At 42.8% G+C, this 17,946-nt stretch overlaps 1 protein-coding gene across 1 annotated transcript; it reads right to left on the bottom strand.

Annotated features, from left to right (window-relative positions):
• Positions 1–304: 304 nt before the first annotated feature.
• Positions 305–4,026, bottom strand: LOC130524243 (tribbles homolog 2-like). The gene is made up of 4 exons (XM_057030189.1): positions 3,544–4,026; positions 1,957–2,235; positions 1,587–1,879; positions 305–1,471 (listed from the first exon to the last, which is right to left on the bottom strand). Exons 2-4 carry the CDS (start codon positions 2,221–2,223, stop codon positions 982–984), a joined length of 1,050 nt encoding a protein of 349 aa, XP_056886169.1. The 5' UTR covers positions 2,224–2,235; positions 3,544–4,026; the 3' UTR covers positions 305–981.
• Positions 4,027–17,946: the final 13,920 nt, after the last annotated feature.

Here is a 17,946-nt window from a genome sequence, read left to right as displayed (position 1 = left end):
TATTACCCTCATTAATATAATAAGGGTAAAATTGGAGCTTTTACCCTTAATTATCAAAATAAGGGCCACTGTTTCACAGTTTTATTCATATCATTTAGAACTGTTCATATTGTGCAGTTTTACAGTATAAGGTTTATGGAATGATCGCAGTTTGGTTATTTAAAGCTTAAATTTTTAGACTAATGTTGCCACTAGTGGGCAGTAAATTGTTGCGGTTCGGAAGTGGGTCTTTCAGTGAGGTGGTACTTTGGAAACAAGACATTTTTGTGATTATGTCAAAGATATACAGGACAAACGCCATGAATGAAGACAATATATCTGTTTATTCTCCTGCTGTAACTGAGTGAATGATGGCAACAAAACCGTGGTTCAGATTTTGAAATTAGTTGTAAGCTACTTAATGATTCCAGACAGCAGTGTTCAACTGTTACCATGATAAAAGACCAAGTTTTCATTTGAATCTTTCACATTTCAACTGCTGATGTTCTAACACTGAAAATACAAACCAGCCATCATAGAATCTAGGCTGAACATAGGTATAAATGTCCTTTTCCCAATGTTTTAAAATCATCAGAGTGTACAGGGATTGCCTTAAACTTAGAAATGAGCATGTGGTCAGAGCGCACATGCAGAAAGGGTGCTAACAAGTTTATAGCTTAAAACTGGGGAGTAACTGCAACAACTTGCAGTTTAGCATGATTAAAAAGTGGACGCAGTACGATTACACTGTAAAAAAACAAACCCTTTCAGTATGTTGCATTTTTGTCAGTCAATGTTGGAAATGGTGAATAAGGAGCAGGTTCCAGCAGGAGGAAGGCAACTTGAGTAATTCAGGATCAGACTAGAGTGGAAGTCCTTTACGAGGACTTCATCCTCACATCTCAAACTGTGAGGAAAAAGACAGTTTGGGATTTAAAGTTGTCGTCAGGATTATTTATCTCTAAACAAGTCCTCACAAGTACAAACATGAGAATACTGTGGTTATTGTGCTTTTTCCGTCCATGTTGGCACAACCTGGTTGTCCTCTTGCTTAATTTGGAGTACTTGTTGTGAACTGCGCTGCGTTTTGTGCGTGCTGCGATGCGGTCGGGAGGGACTGGTGAGCCATGGGTGCATCAGCAGCTCTGACGCCTTCAGTCGCTCAGCAGGTGACTTCCTCAGCATGCAGCCAATCAGGCATTTGGCTTGCGGTGAAAGCCACTCTGGCAGAGAGAAAGCACCATGGCGGATTTTGGCAAACAAAGCTGCGGGCTGCATCTCCTGAAATGGGTATCGTCCAACTAGCATGGTGTACAGAGACACACCCAGACTCCAGATGTCCGCAGCGCGGCCTGAGTACGAGCCTTTCCCATTGGTAAGCAGTTCGGGGCTGACATAGGCGGGGCAGCCGTGCCTGTCTGTCAGAGAATCGTCACCGTGGTTACCGTACAGGACGGTGCAGTCATTGAGACTGAGCAGAGCAAGGCGTGTTCTGCAAGAAGAATACACAAAGGTCCTTTTTCCTGCAGCAGCTGTGACAGTGCCTGTTGTACTATTGCAGTAATGGCACTATGAATGCACTTGTGTGTAGGACGCATCACTCTTACCTATTTTTGTCAGTGAAGACAAATTTACGGAGCTTCAGATCTCTCAGAATGACTCCGTGTTGATGACAGTGTGACACAGCATTGAGCACCTGAGTGAACAGATGTCTCATCTCGTCCTCACTCAGTCGTTTCCAGCGTCGCACATACGTGTGCATGTCACCATAGTGACCAGACAGGAAGACATATGCCCTGTCCCCACATATCACCGTGTCTAGTAAGCTGCAGATGCTTTCGTGCTGACCAATTCTGTTATAGGCAATCAAAAAATCCTGGTAACTATGCAAGGAAAGAACCTGCAAAAAAAATTACATTGTATTTTAGATTAATAGAACAGTAATATAATTCAGATTATTTAGTATTTTTGTCGTACCTGGCAGGTGAACTGCTTCTTTGTCTGGGAATGTTCAGCTCTGTACACCTCCTCTCCTTCATACCGCTCCACCAGTGTGTACTGTCCAACTCTGGAGGGGGCTTTACTTTGAGATGATTTTGGGGAGGGGTTTCTGGTTCCGGCGAAGGGTGACAGACCAGTGGTGGGAGGGTGTGGAACCTGAGGCGCTGGTTTACGTTTGGCCACATTATCCGGGGGCTCCTCCAGAAGCCTCTTGAGACATCGTTGAGAGCTGGTTTTGATCATATCTGTGTTGGTCTGCAAATGAACAAGAAAAGCGTCAATGTTTGGTTTGGCCCAGGTGCGAAACTTCTGCAGGATGAGTTAAAACCGGCATGAAATGTTGGGCTAGATCACAATTGCACCATCAAGAAGGAGTCCCATCGGCAGTGTAATTTACTCATCGTATTGCTATTTGATACGTATTTGTCCGCCTCATTTGAATTTGTTGGATCTGTTCTACCCAGTTCACCCATTTCTAGATGACTCCATTGACAGCCTGGGAGCCAGATGACAGACGCAGCCTTATGGAAGCGGCAGGGATTGCGTGTTAATCCCCTTAAAAGTCCCAGTTATCCAGTAGTTATGAAGCTTTATCGCTTGTATAAACGGTAAGTTCAAGTAATAACTGGGAGCTGATGTTTACAGTTTCTCTGCCCCCTCCCCCACCCCCCATACCATCCAGTTCTTCTCCATCACACTCCAGCGTCACTATGTTTACCATCTTTGCCAGATTTCTACAGATTCTGCCTGTCTGTGTATGTTTGTCCACATTAATGTTGTATATTAGAGGTGCCGTTCTCAAGAAGAAGCATCTCCACTCACGATAATGGCTTCACTGCAACGCCGTCCTCTGCTGACACAGAGACTGGCCCTTCTTTTGAAGGGGAAACTAAATTTCCACTTGCAGTGAAAAAGATGCATCAGCATCCAATCGGAGCGTGTTGTGTGTCTGCTGCTCACATGGAGATCTGTCTATAGGCTTCATGATGCAACTTCCTGTAAGTTGACAGATGCTTTGGCTTTCATATTGTTGCATCAGAACACAACAGTTTAATTTTAAATAGGCTTGAAATACGGTTGCCATCAAGCACACACAAGCAGAGTGTGTGGTACATTTCGAAGCCCCTGGTTTCCATGGTGAACCTGCTGTTGGGCAACCCTGCTTTTAGTCTGCTGAAATATTGTGAGTCACAGCAAATTCCCTCCCTGACACTCGCACAGACAAATGCAGGCTCTGCGTCATGATGTGCTTTTCCCCCTTAACTTCGTACTTGACTGTAGTTTTACAGTAAAAGATCAGACCTCCAACTCAAAACTTTCACATTTATCATGTATTGTTCACTGGCTTGTGGCAAGAAACAAAAGAGGTGGAGGGGAAACAGTTTCGATATCAACTTGATCAACTCTCACTTAACCAAGACTCCTTGTCTGTTTACTTCCACCTGAACTGACTCTTTAGTTGTGCCCTGTGGTGTGCCACAGTTGTTCCTATTGTTGCTCACTTTTAGTCCCATTTCGAAGCATTTGCGGCTAAATTGCAACATGTTGCTTTTCTTTTCCTACCTTGGGATTTGAGTTGACAACAAGTCAACAGGAAGAAGCAGTGGAGATTCCGACTGGACAAAACGCTTCCACCTTCGGAACCTTTACTGGGAGAACTGGAGCCGATCGTGCGGGAGTGACGTATTCGTCCTTTCGGTTGCGAGACCTGGCGTCAGTCAGCTGTTTCCCCCGTTAGTGAGTTTCTGTTTGCTTTCATTTGTCTCCGAACCTGAATATCACTTGTGAAAAAACAGGTCCAAATCGCGAGTGGATATCTTCCAAAAGGATTTTTTTTTTTAAAAAGAAAAAAAAGACGCTTTTTTAACAAAAGTGGGAGAAAAGCGAATAACGCGTCTCTCTGGGTTCCGTGCAAACTTTAAAGATCCGCTGGGTGTCGTGGATCCATTAAGGGCTCTGCTCGACTCTGTCAGTCCGCTCCAGAACTTTAGCTCGGACCGGGAACTCGGACCAAGTCTGACGAATTCGGACCAAGTCGACGAATTCGGTTGAGCGGTTTCCTGCCGCGATGTCGTCATGCCAAAGGGGGCGGGGCGTCGATGTTGCAACTCGGAGCGGATCAGTCGTCAGATTCGGTTTCGATATGACGAAACATTTGCAAACGCACGAGGATGGACAGGGACAAAGGTGGACTACCTTGGCCTGTTGGACGTGACTGTTACCGACCACATAAAGTGAAAACATTAGTGACATTTGCCTTCAGTCTAAAATACACATCAACTGTGAACATTTAAAAAGGAGATGAAAGTTGGAGAAACTCCCAATATTATTTTTAGTTGTACTTTTAGATTGTTTTAGCCATTACTTGACATGAACATTGAGAAGGACAGGCCCACTCTGACTAAATGGGTGTAAACACAAGTGAGTCGTTCATTTCATGGAAGTGTGACCTGGGTGATACTGAATTCCCACCTGTCAACCAGGGATAATAGTAATAGGAAAGTGAGTGAAAATAAATTAATTAAGCTGCAATTCCATGCCAGTGTCACAAAACAAAACTGGGATTAGCTACCTTCAATGCAAAATATTCCTCGAATTAAGTTTGCTTGTATCTATCAACTAAAAAAGTTTAGTGTTGATATAAACTATGCAATATTACAGGATGTGTCAAAAAAGTGCAAATAGCACCAAGTTTTAAGTTATCTGATGTTATAGACTTCTGATATTAAAAGTATTTTCTTTCATAAATGAACATTAATATTGCACACACAAACAATGAACTATCAGAGGTTTGTTTCCTACTAAAATGGAGGAAGATTTAAATATGATGGTTTTAGATATTTTTCTTTGAATTCTGACATTTTCACCAGAAAATAGATAGCTACCATTTAGCCTGGAAAGACTGTCTGGCAGTTTAAAAAAAAAAAAAGGCCCTCCGTAAGGCTAGAACAGCTTATTTCTCTTCTTTAATTGAAGAAAACCAGAATAACCCCAGGTTTCTTTTCAGCACTGTGGCCAAATTAACCAAGAATCACAGAGTTTTAGATCCACGTATCCCTTCTTCCCTTAGTGGTGAAGACTTCATGAGCTTCTTCACTGATAAAGTTCTAGCTATCAGAGAAAAAGCTAACCAGGCCATCCCAACAACTGGACCATCACCAGATGTGCTGACTGTGGGAACATACAGATTCTCCAACGAGCCCTTAAACTCCTTCAGCCCTATATATTTTTCTGAGGCTAATTCGCTAATTCAGAAATCCAAGTCCACCACGTGTCTTTTAGATCCCATCCTAACACACCTGTTGAAGGATGTTTTACCAATGATAGGCAGATCTATCCTGGACCAGATCAATTGTTCTTTAGTGACAGGTTATGTACCCCCGTCCTACAAGGTGACAGTGATTAAGCCATTGCTTAAAAAAACCATCACTGGATCCAGACGTACTAGCAAATTACAGGCCGATATCCAACCTTCCTTTTATCTCTAAAATTCGAGAGAAGGTTGTGGTGACTCAGTTACTGGAGCACCTGCAGAGGAACAGCCTGTTTGAGATGTTTCAGTCAGGCTTTAGAGCTCACCACAGCACAGAAACAGCACTTCTTAAAGTTACTAATGATCTTCTCATAGCTTCAGATCATGGACTGGTCTCTATGCTGGTTCTGCTGGACCTCAGTGCTGCTTTTGATACAGTTGATCACAGCATCCTGTTACATAGACGGGAACATGTGATTGGGATTAAAGGGACAGCACTAGACTGGTTTAGATCATATCTATCTGATAGATACCAGTTTGCTCATGTCCATGGTGCTCCCTCCTCATACAGTAGGGTTAGCCATGGAGTTCCACAAGGTTCTGTACTTGGACCAATCCTCTTCACCTTGTACATGCTTCCCTTAGGAAACATTATTCAGCAGCATGGGATAAATTTTCATTGTTATGCTGATGACACTCAGCTTTATTTATCCATGAAACCAGAGGAGACAGAGTGAAGCTCCAGACCTGTCTTAAAGACATAAAGTCTTGGATGTCTTCAAATTTCCTCCTCCTTAACTCAGGAAAAACTGTGGTCACGGTGTTTGGTCCTGAACCTCTCAGGGATAGATTAGATCACATGATCACTCTAGATGGTATCTCATTAATATCTAGTCTCTCTGTGAGGAATCTAGGAGTAACTTTTGACCAAAATTTCTCCTTCAACTCACACATTAAAACAGTCTCTAGAAGTGCCTTTTTTCATCTGAGGAACATCACAAAAATCAGGAAACTACTGACGCAGCACGATGCTGAAAAGTTAGTCCATGCATTTGTTACTTCCAGGCTGGACTATTGTAATTCTTTATTATCAGGGTGTCCAAACAACTCTTTAAGAAGCCTCCAGTTGATCCAAAATGCTGCAGCCAGAATTCTGATAGGTATTGACAAAAGAGTTGATCATTGATGATATTGTTTCTTGTATAGTTTTTTTTTAGTTTTTTCACAAAGAAACTATGTCACATATTCATTGTGTGTGTGTGTGTGCGTGTGTGTGTGTGTGTGTGTGTACGTGCGTGCGTGTATGTGTGTGTGCTCATGCAGCTCACCAACATTTTCACAGATTCCAAACGACAACTTAACAGCTTACTTGACTGACCTCCTTACACACATGCACAGCAGGTTATCTCCACATGGTCAGTGTGTTTTTACGCCATATGATGAAATATTGAAGAAACAAGAGGAATGTGTTGTATGTGAAACTTTACACTTTCTTTTTCACAACATGATGAAATAACAGGCCAAGTCAAGTGTTACCAGAGTAGCACAAACAGGAGCGGAACAGTGCTAACACACTTACTGTACACACAGACAGCAAGACAGCGCCTCACTCTTTCTCCCTCTGATCATGCCTACAGTGTGACTCAGAAGAAGAAGACCTCTTTTATTAATCCTTGTCAGTCGACACCATCAATGAAATATTGAACACAAACATGCACACATGCGGGAACTGAGGTCAGCTGACATCCAGCGCCCTTGGGAGCACTTTAGGGGGGTTAAAGGCCTTGACCAAAGGCCCACAGTGGCACTGACGATGAGGGTGTGTGTGTGTGTGTGTGTGTGTGTGTGTGTGTGTGTGTGTGTGTGGTGGTGGCGATGCACCCGTTTGCTTGCTGACCACCACTCCAAGTCATCGTTTCCTTCTCGGTCCTCGCCAGTGCGGGGATCAAACCGGCGACCTCCCAGTCACAAGCTTGCCTCTCCAACCTTTCAGCCCCCAGTGAAAGGGGGAGTCTTTTTCTGAAAAGGGCCACTATTTCTGTACCAAATTGGGACAATCCAGCATTTATTTTTTTTCACTTACCAAACATGACATCATCTTATCCTTGGTGGTGATATAAAGCATGTTCTCCCCCTACCTTGATCACAGTTCCAGTTCCACTTCTTTATCTAAGACAGCAGACACTATCCAGCTTTTTCTTAAAATATATGGAGTAGCGGATGTGTGGCAGTGTTATAATCCTATAATAGTGTGGGGATTCTTTGGATGATGTCATGTCTCTCTATTTCCATATATGCCTTTTAAAGGTCTCCATAGCTTTATGAAGCCATGGTAATAACCAGTTTGGTTGGACTAAACATTCAATTAAGGTTGATACTGTCCAATGGGAGGGGTCTTTAAAAGAAAGACTTCCAACCTTGTCCAGGGAGGTGGGGGAGGGCAAGCCTGGTTTAAGAGGACAAAGTCCCCTGGACACCAATTCTTGGATTTCCTCCCACCCCCTAAAGCCAAAATTTCTACGATTGGTACAAACAGCATGAGCATGTTCACTAATTTCACCCCGGGACCCCAGGTCCAACACCTGGTACACTGGTGGTTTACGGCATATTCCTTTAGCTCCTGTGCATAACTGCAGGTACATACAGCCTGTGGTGAGCTACAAACGCCATCGTCCTCAGACTTCGGTTCGATTCCATCCATTGCTTGGATTGCAGCTCATTACGGGGCATGTAGTAAGCTAGATGGTGTGTAACTACGTTTATTATTCCTGGACATTATTTTGGACAGCAAAATAAATTCCGGCACTGTAACTTTGATAAAGTTGCTTCTGCTCTCTTGATAAGCTGTGACACTGATCTGTTACTGACTTATATCAAGTTAGGGCAAGGTCCAAATTATGTCAGGATACCTTCCATGACCTCTGCTCAGCTCCAAACCAAAACAATACAGCATACAAACTGAACATATTTACAATGTTATAAGACAGATTTAAGATGAAGTGCAATTAATGTGCTTAAAAAATACAAAATATACTACTATATTTTCTTACTATAAAACTTGTCTCTGGTCTCTCTTGCTGTGAAGCATATTTGAAAGACTTGGATACCAGCTTCCTGGTAAAGTCATGTTCAACAGATGAAAGAGCTGTTTGATTAAGCAAAGCAAATCTGACTGTTAAGTTATCCAGTTGACATTTTGTTGATCTTGGTAAAGTGATGAGCCAAGATGCATCGAGTTGTCAGTTGATTTCTCTGGATATTCACAGGAAGCAGTTGATTATTAAAGCAGACAAAGTTTATTCTCCTGCAGCAAGGAAACAAGTCACATGTGCACACTGGCGCAGTTCAAGAGCCCAGGAGAAGCATTCTACACTGGCAACCTCCTTTTCCCAGAAACTAGTAGATCACCTTGGGCTGATGACTAAAAGGTTTTGTCTCAACATTCTGGAACATTCCATAGTTATTCAAGCAGTTCACTGTATTCATGTATCTCTTCAGCTGTCTCATAGAGCCTGTCATCTTCTACCAAACGCACGTTCAGCATGAACCACTCCTGTTTGGCTTGATTAGTCAGGGCCCTGGTTAACGCTGACCTCCACTGGTGTCAATAACCATCAGGGTACCAGTAGAGAAGAGGACGGTGTGTTTGTAGGCACACAGAGAGGAGGAAAGTCAAGAGGATAGAACTGAGTGTCGAGATCCTGAATGTTGGGAACACTGGTGGACATGATGCAAAGGTGGAATGTGGATATTATGAGAGTCCAGAAGACAAAGTGGGATGGTAGTGAGGCTAGAAGGTTAGCAGCATGGTTCAAGCTGTTTTGTTGTGGTATAAATGGGAAGAGAAATGAAACGATTAATCATCTTGAAGGAGGAGTTTGTAAGAAATGTGTTGAAAGTGAAATGTGTATTACAGAGCGTAATGAGTATGGAGCTAAAAACTGAAGTTGTGATGTTAAAGGAAGTCAGTGGTTTTGTCTCACAGGTTGGATGAAACTAGGAGACAAAGAGATTTTTTCTCTCGTTGAGGTTATTTTTGGGAATGTTGAGGATGGAAAAATTAGGAATGACGACCTCAAAGGGACAGCACATGTTAGGTGTTTTGGAAAAAGCCAGAGAGGCTGGATTCGGATTTCTGGAAATATCCAGAGGAGGGACAGTGATTACATTGGTAGAAGAATGCTGAGGATGGAGCTGACATAGACAAAGACCTGAGACTGGGTGTATGGAGGTCGTTAGAGAGGACATCAGGTTAGTGGTTAGAGAAGAAGATGCAGAGAATAGAGGGAGCTGAAAGAGGATGACTTGAAAAGAAAGAGCAGATTAGATATATAATTGATGAAACAATGAGGTCAAAAATCAATAAGTTACAGGAGGACAAGACTATAAGTGTTTTCATCATATAAATGAAAACTCCTGAAAGGGTCAATCTATTTTAAATGTTCTAAGATAATACGCTTACAGGAACAAATCTAGAGCTCATTAAAACTGGCAGCTTGTGTTAACGCCAGAGTGGAAGAAAGATCAGTATCACCCACCGCGTGTGTGTGGTATATGTGTGCGTGCGTGCATGTGGTGTGTGTTTGTGCGCGTGTGTGTGTGCGTGCGTGTGTGTGAGCACGTGAGGTTTTATCGCTTTCCTGTGCAACAATCAAATGCAACTTGTGGTAATCCCCTACATACACGCATCTCTGGCCAGAACAAAATAAACAAACAAATCTACACAAACTCCCGCCCTGCTTTCTGTCGTAACGAGGTGCAATCAACATGCAATGCTGACCAGCACACACACACACACACATACACGCACACACACCCCAGTTGCTTGAAAGATGAAGTCAGTCTCTGATTGCAGAAGAGTTACACAGTGTTGACTTGTTGCTGTGTTGTGTGTGTGCATGCGAGTGTGTGTCAAGGATGGGGATTTGACCCTATAACACAACGGCATCTTGTTGTTTGAATAGAAAAACAGAATTGTTTTCATTTTGCAGTGTTAATTTGATCTTCTTTCAACAGTGAGAATGGATAAAAGCAGTCTAATGATGGATTAGATGGAGATTAAATGTGAAGAGGTGCTGGAGATGAACGTAATGACGGAACAAGACGGTGGGTAGTTTATGCAGCAGTCCAGCCCTGTGTAACAACGTGATTTTATGTGGTGGTTCTGAAAAGCCAGTTGGTGGAAAAGAATAAACTGTTCAGTCTACTAGTAAGTTTGTTTTAAACGATTTTATTTGCATAGTGTAGAAACCTATTAATACATCAACAGTATACAGATGTCACAGAAAGTAAGGCCTGGAGAATAACCCTCCCTACCCTAGAACCCCCAACAAACAGCCATTTTTAAGACAATACTAAGAATTACATAAATTCTTTGGTGTAAGATATCTGTCAATATTGTCTAAATATGAATTTTCACAATTTTCAAAAAGTGTTGAATCCTTTTCTGAGAAAATAAGTGATTTTTTTTAACCCGGGGGGAATCTTCACCTCAAAAGACAACCTGTCAATGAAAAAAGGCACTGCAAAACACCTCTTGGCCACACATAGAGCAGCTTCTACAAAGTTGAGTTGTGTACCGGTATTTAGAAACACACAAATACTTTTAAAGTCCCCCAATAGACGAAGTTCAGGGTCCACCAGAACATTAACTCACATCATCTCCTCAGACAACAACTTACAACACCATAAATGCAACAATGAACCAAATTTATGCTTTGCTTTGCTTAACTTATGTTGACTATGCCTAGTTGGTGTTAGCAGTCCTGGAGGGAGACACGCTTGCTCTGTTTGTTGCTCTTTTAACGGGCCATCCTGGTGGAGGAGCCAAGCTGGGAAAAGTTTAATTCCAGTTTCAAAGTAGTCTTTGCTGTGCGGTCCTAGTGGTACCCACTCGAGGCTCCTTTGAGATCCCTTGAGAGAGAGCTTGTTAGCAGCTCAGTGCTAGCTAGCTAGATGGCTCTGTTGCTGAGATTAGCCTGCAAAACTTGTGTGTGATGGCTAATTCTGCAGTATCTCGGTAATTCCTCTGCAGGCTCTCCTGTCGCTGTGGTATGGAAGGGCAATGCACCTGCTTTTGATAGCAGGTTGCCAGCTTCAGCTCCTTCAGCGTGGTGGAGGTCAAAGAGGTCAAGAGGACAAAGGCTGAGCAGGGCCTTTATTCTGACTCTGAGGTGGCCAGGTCATATGAAGGCTTAGCTGAGCAAGTTGCAAACAAGTGAAAATTAATATTATTATTTTCAAATAATTGAAAAAAATAAGATATTTTAAAAGTCTTTTCTGTTTTACTGTATCATTATTTTTGACAGTAGGCCATGAAAATATGCATTACTATGCTCTATACTTGCTTTCTTTTCATCTAAGAAAAATGTTGCAGTAGTCCAAAGGAGGTACTTGGGTTCAGAAATAAGAGAAAGGGTACTGAAAGTATGACAATGACTGAATTAGAGCAGCACCACTCCTCCACCCCTACCCGAACACCAGATGAGGACAGGTGGATCGTCTGGCTGCATGGGCTGATGACAACAATCCAATTCTCAAACCAGGAAGACCCATGCAGGAGCTCATCTTTGACTTTAGAAGGAATGCACTCACTCACCAACAAAATTTAAATTCCTGGGGATCCACATCTCACAGGACCTGCTGTGGACCAGAAGGCATTGTAGAAGGTGGCAAAAACTTCCTCACTGGATTAGGATTTCTATAGGACATCTATAGAAGCGTTGTTTCCAAAGAGGTGCTTGAGCATTTCTCTTGAACTGAATGCAGCCTTCATTTCGTTGCCTGTACTTGTCTATGTAATGACAATAAAGATGAGTCAATCAATCAAGACATCAGTACATCAATCAGTCTGTACACATTAAGGCAACGACCTTGTGAAAAACAACGAAAGACAAAAATAAAGAGAACAACATCATCCCTCCCCTCTCACTCTCCCACATTCATCTCAAAAGGAGCTGAACTAAGAAAATATAAACAACATTAGTATGTCGGGCTAAGATTGAGTGCTAATACAAACAATATTTTACACTAGCGCCTGAGGCTGAAATAGGCCGTTTAACATTGGCTGTATTTAAATCAATTTTACAGAGAGGTCCAAGTGCCACAATGAGCTGTTCAACTGTTCTGAATAAAGGAGGAATGTCAGGATGTCAGTCTACTCCCCTTATTCCTTCCTATTTCGTTGCCAACCTTCTTGCACTCCACCATCTTAGCAAGACTGTGTTTTATTCCTACATCGCTCAGAAGCTGCAGCACATCTCTGAAGGTGCCACACTGAGCCACGACCTCGCTGCTGTAATCTGGGAAGATAAGGTCCTCCCTTGTACTCCATAGACTGTTGTTGTCTCAGGTGAAGAATTGCCTCCTTATATTGAAAATAGCGGATGGTACTAGGATGGAATGCGGTTTAGGGCCGATGGCCAGATGTGGCTGGATGGAGTGTTGCACAAGTTCTTTGTACAGTTCTTTACACATATCGTTTTATCTGGAAGTGTCTGTGACTTGGTGGGAGAAACACTAGCAGGGATACTGCTAGTGGTACTGATTGTACTAGATCTAGCTACATTGGCTGGAGGAGTTCTTGGGAAAGTATATGCACAGCACTAGTGCTCCTCAAGGTTGTGTGCTGAGCCCTGTCGTGGCCTGTGTGTTTTGTGCCATTTGTCTTTTTTTCCTTTCCTGGATCTCTCTCTACTGTGGTTGAGTCACTTTGATATTGTTCGCTGGTGACCGTCACACCTGCAGTGGTTAGTGGTCAGCACTCTTCTGGTCACCAGCATCTGATCGTTTGGTCTTCTCTGTGGGGAACGTGGTAAATGGGATCCTTCCGTGCTTTGTGCCGTCGTGTAATTGGGTGCCATTGGTTTGGTCTCTCTACTTTTGTGTTCAGATAAGCACAAAATAAGGACTTTATCATTTAAGATTTAAACATAGACAAGTGTGTGTCACAAACCTGGGCATTCCATCTAGGCTGACCCTAACGAGTGGCACCAGCTAGATGCATTAAGCCTTTCATTTTATGTCAAACCCTTTTGTGTCAGCACACTCCCTGACTTCATTTTATTCGTAAAAGTTCTAGTCTAACGTCTCTTTGTTGGTCACTACCTTGATTTATTCTTTCTGGAGCCAAAAGCATTTGGAACCTGTCTGCACCTATTTAAATTAAAAAACTTCCTCATGAGAGTCTTTTTACAACTGATGGCTGAAGATGTGTACCTTTTTACCACTAGAGGGAGACGTGATTATTTGGTTTGCTTTACTTGAGCGTCTTATTTAACATTTTACATCTTGTAAAATATAATAGGTTTGGATTAAAATGTATCTGCGGTCATATAAATCTGGCAACACAGCTGGCATGTTAGCAAAAAAACTAAAAAAAACTAAGTAGTATAATTTTTTTTTAAATGATAATTTCACTAAATGCCATCTTCATATTAGTTTGGAATGATTAAATATTTCGATTTCCGTGGTGTTCAGTGTTTGCGACTTGTGCTCTGTTATTCAGATGTTTGTGTTGTGATACAAATATTTAGATTGACAAAGTGGAAAACAAAACATTCCCTCATACGTTTTGGAGCGTAAACAGCTCTGCTGAGTCAGTGAATGCCAAATATGTTGTGACGTCTTCAGGATTTTACACACTGGGATTGTCTGGAGATACGCCAACCAGAGCTGGTATTATTTACACGGCGACAGAACACGTGCACTTTTGCACAAGTCCAGATAGTGTAAACATCTGTGTTTTTAACAACCAACTAGAATAATTCTGAAAATAATTCTAATTCTGATTGGTGTACGCATTATGGTGTTAAATTATCAATGGGCTATAATACAGCCCCTAAAATACAAATGGATTTGAACCTGAATCAGTAAACACTGGATGACTTGTTAGAAACATCCATTGTGTAGATGGTATGCACTCACATGAGGTATACCTTGTTGTGAAAGGGGGGGAATACGTATGACCTTGGAAAGATTTCACTTTCTGGACACATCATCAGCACTATGCCCTTTAACTCATCAGGTGTTTCGACCTTTTAAATATTGGACACCCTCCTCAAAGGTGGCCAGCTACAGGCTGAAAAAGCCTGAAACTTGTGTCCCTTGCCCAGTCATCCGTCAACCTGGTCACACAGTAGCCAGGAGCAAAACGAGACGTGAAACCAGTTTCAGCCGTTCAAACCAGTTTCAGCCGTTTGCCAATGATATGGGATAGCCCATGGGGCTCTGCAAGGCAGGGGCGTCCAATTCCCTGAACCAGCACCTACGCTTGCCGCATACCTCCAGTGGCCAGCACCTGCGCTTGCCGCATACCTGGAATTGTTTATATTGATGGTCCATGAGCCCAGCAAGGGTCCTTCCGTTTGATCCACATCCACTGACTGCTTCTTTCAGCCGCTTCAGAGACTGATCTTATCTGCCCACAGACGCCAAGATCTTTTAGCAGCTTGATAAAGGAAGAAGCCACAAACCCTCTGCATCCGACTTCAACCGGATAGACTCTTGGATTCCATCATCGCCATTGTGCTTCTGCAGCCAGCTCTGTGTAGCGCAATTTCTTGCGCTCGTAGGCCTCTTCTGCTGAACTCTCCCAAGGAACTGTAAGTTCTATGATGTATACAGACTTCAGCGAAGAAGACCAAAGGACCAAGTCTGGCCTAAGGGTTGTGGCTGCGATCTCCAGTGGAAATGTTAACTGCTGGCCAACATCAAAAAGCATCTTCCAGTCCCGAGCCATGGCTAACTGTTCTTCTTCAGATCTGACTGGAAGAGAGCTTGGCTTTTTTGGGCCCTCTTGGATAAATGTTGGTGCCTTGCTAGACCTGGATGCACTGGAGGGTAATGAGTCGATGAATGTCCTCTTTCTCTCCAGAGCATCTACCAAACTCTTAAGAACTTGATTGTGCCTCCAAGTGTAGCGACCTTGTGTAAGACTAGTTTTACAACCAGTTAGTATGTGCTTAAGAGTTGCTGGAGTTGGGCAGAGGACACAGGTTGGGTCTTCCCCTGGTGTAGATTCTTTGGGGATGGGAGCACATCGTAGGTAGCTTTAATGATAAATCTGATGTTGTTTGCCTCCATTTCCCAGAGGTCCCTCCAGCCAATTTTTTTTCCTCTTAAGGCCATTCCAGTTCATCCATTGTCCCTGCTTAGAAAGTGAGACAGCTTTCGCACTTCTTTTAGCTTCCTCTTGTCGACGCACCTCCGTAACCACCATTCTCCTTCTCTCTGATGTTGTTGCCTTGTGCCACATTGGTTTACTTGGTGCAAGATCAAAGCCTCCTCTTCCCCGTTGGACATGCCCCACTATGTCCTTGTGCCCTAGAGCTGATACAGCATGCTGCACCGCTTCAGCTGGTGCCCACTTCCGTCCAGTTACCAGAGGTGGAACAGCATTAGTGGTAATCTGGTCTCTGGAATCCTTTAGCGTCATCTGGAGTCTCACCTTAGAACATTTGTATTCTTCGGTGAGACTTGTGATGAGTAGTTCAAGAACTCCTTTGCCATAGAGGCTGATGTTAGTCAAACAGCGTGGGACACTGAGCCATTTCTTGACATATGATGTCACAGTTTGTTCCATCTTCTCCACGGTTGTCATTGGGACCTCATACATAGTGAGTGGCCACATCACCCGAGGAAGAAGTCCAAACTGCTAGCACCATAGTTTAAGCTTCCCTGGTAGAGGGGTCTTGTTGATGATTTCAAGGCTATTGGTAATGTCCTGCTTTAGATGCTGCACTTTGTCTTTATCCTTGAGACTTGCGTTGTACCATCTGCCCAGGCTTTTGATTGGCTGTTCAGACACCGTTGGTACTGGGTCATCACCAATGAGGAACTTCACATTTTTCAGTTCACCCTTGACTATTGAGATGCTTCTGGATTTGCTGGGTTTTCATCAACCAGAGAACCCAGGAATGCCAGCCATCTGTACAGCTGTATCAATGTACCTATTCTTTTCCAGGTAGCTGGACAGTCTCTTTGCTATTACGCTGAAAAAGATTTTCCCCTCAACGTTGAGGAGGCAGATCGGCCGGAAGTGACTAATAGCTGTCGCATCCTTCTCCTTGGGAATTAGCACACCTCCAGCCCTTCGCCATGCCTTAGGTATTAGTCCGTTCTGCCACACAACCCTCATTAGCCGCCAAAGATAACGCAAGACATCTGGTGCATTCTTGTAAAGCTTATATGGTACTCCATTCGGCCCAGGGGCCGATGCTGACCTTGCCCGCCTTATTGTCTCCTCTACTTCCTTCCATTTTTTCTTCCTTCCAAGTTGTCTTCAGGAACTTGAATAGGTGGGATATCATATGGAATAGTTAGCTGTTCGTGCCTTTTTGTGTCCTTGTGTACCTTTTCCATGTATTCTTCCACTTCCTGCCTTGTGGCCTTCAGGTTTCCACTTTTTTCCAGAGCGAAGAGGTCTTTTACAAACTTGAAGGGATTTTTAAAGAACTGAGTTCTTGTGCGTTCCTTCTTCTTACGAAGCTTCCTCAAGTTCTCAGCTTTCTGCAAGGTTGCCAAACGAGTTTTGATCTCTCCTTGAAGAAGCTGAAGACCCTCTCTCCCGGCATCCGATGCTTTTTTTCATTGTTTCCTTAGCTGCCTTCACTCTTTCACCGCTCTTTCGCTCTTTAGGCCTCTTCTGCTGAGAAGAACTAACACCTCAAAATACAACAGTCCATTACTTCCAATCATTTCAACTGAAATGTAAATGGTTGTCTGGCTTAAATCTAAAGGCCATTTTCAAAATTGCGGCAGCATTTTCACTGCAATGCATCGTGTGTGAATGAGAGGCTGAAATATTTCTGAGAGAAGTCTGCATCAACAACTTCCCATCTCAAGATATGGTGTCATCAAGAGCATCCAGTGGATGTAGCAGAAGGCGTGGTCAATATCACAGTAGATGTCTTTTGTTGTTTAGCAGTATTTTGTGTCAGATTTCTTCATGAAAAAGAAGTAGAAACAATAAAGCCCTCAAAGAGTGCAGACCTCTGCGCAGCAGCTCATTTCCCCATACATTGAGACTCACACCCATAACTAATAAACCAAAGATTTGGAAGACATTCAAAGAGTTTGTTTGCCTCTGCATATTGCTTGTCTTGTATTTGAGGGTTAGTATATCTAAAGGGTTGGTAATTGATTGATTAATAATTGGCAGATTATGACTATGATTCCAATTCAAGAATCGAGAACACGGAGAGACATCTATGTTGTCTTCCTTGAATGGAGGTTGTTAAACTTAAAAACAACTAACGTGATGGCTCGCAAAGCTTTAGGTCAAACACAAAGACTAAAAATTAATCAAAGAACATAAGAAAAAGTTAGAAACACGTGATTGTGCTGAAGTTCCCCTCTGGGTTGGAGCTTGTAATGCAAACAAAGTTCGACTCACGCTAGCACACTACAATGACCAAGTGAATTGCTCTCTCTTTTTATTCTGTCTAGTTTAGAATATTTCAGGGAACAACAGAAAGGAACATTATCATAATGAGGTGTTCTTCTACAATCAAGCCATCCCAATAAACAAAAACAATCATTTTGTACAGAACGCATCAGGTGGTCATGTCTTTGAATTTCACTCTACTTTCCAGGTCATCGTACATCCTCCAGACACAGGCACCTCTCTTGCGTTATGCCACATAATGTTCCTGGTTCCTGGAGCATTCTGGTTTGAGGAAAATAAAAGATGTCGCAAAAAGAACAACATGAGC

This window comes from Takifugu flavidus, chromosome 4, assembly GCF_003711565.1.
Source record: "Takifugu flavidus isolate HTHZ2018 chromosome 4, ASM371156v2, whole genome shotgun sequence".
NCBI lineage: Eukaryota > Metazoa > Chordata > Actinopteri > Tetraodontiformes > Tetraodontidae > Takifugu > Takifugu flavidus.
Note: the sequence above shows the minus strand (reverse complement) of the source record. Positions and strands in the feature narration are given on the sequence as shown.

What these genes read in the sequence shown, in the direction of transcription:
- LOC130524243 (XM_057030189.1), bottom strand. Translation starts at nt 2,223, where the DNA reads ATGATCAAAACCAGCTCTCAACGATGTCTCAAGAGGCTTCTGGAGGAG. An exon ending in AGAAGCAGTTCACCTGCCAG is followed by an intron (nt 1,880 to 1,956) that starts GTACGACAAAAA and finishes TTTTTTTTGCAG; the next exon opens with GTTCTTTCCTTGCATAGTTA. An exon ending in GTCTTCACTGACAAAAATAG is followed by an intron (nt 1,472 to 1,586) that starts GTAAGAGTGATG and finishes TTCTTCTTGCAG; the next exon opens with AACACGCCTTGCTCTGCTCA.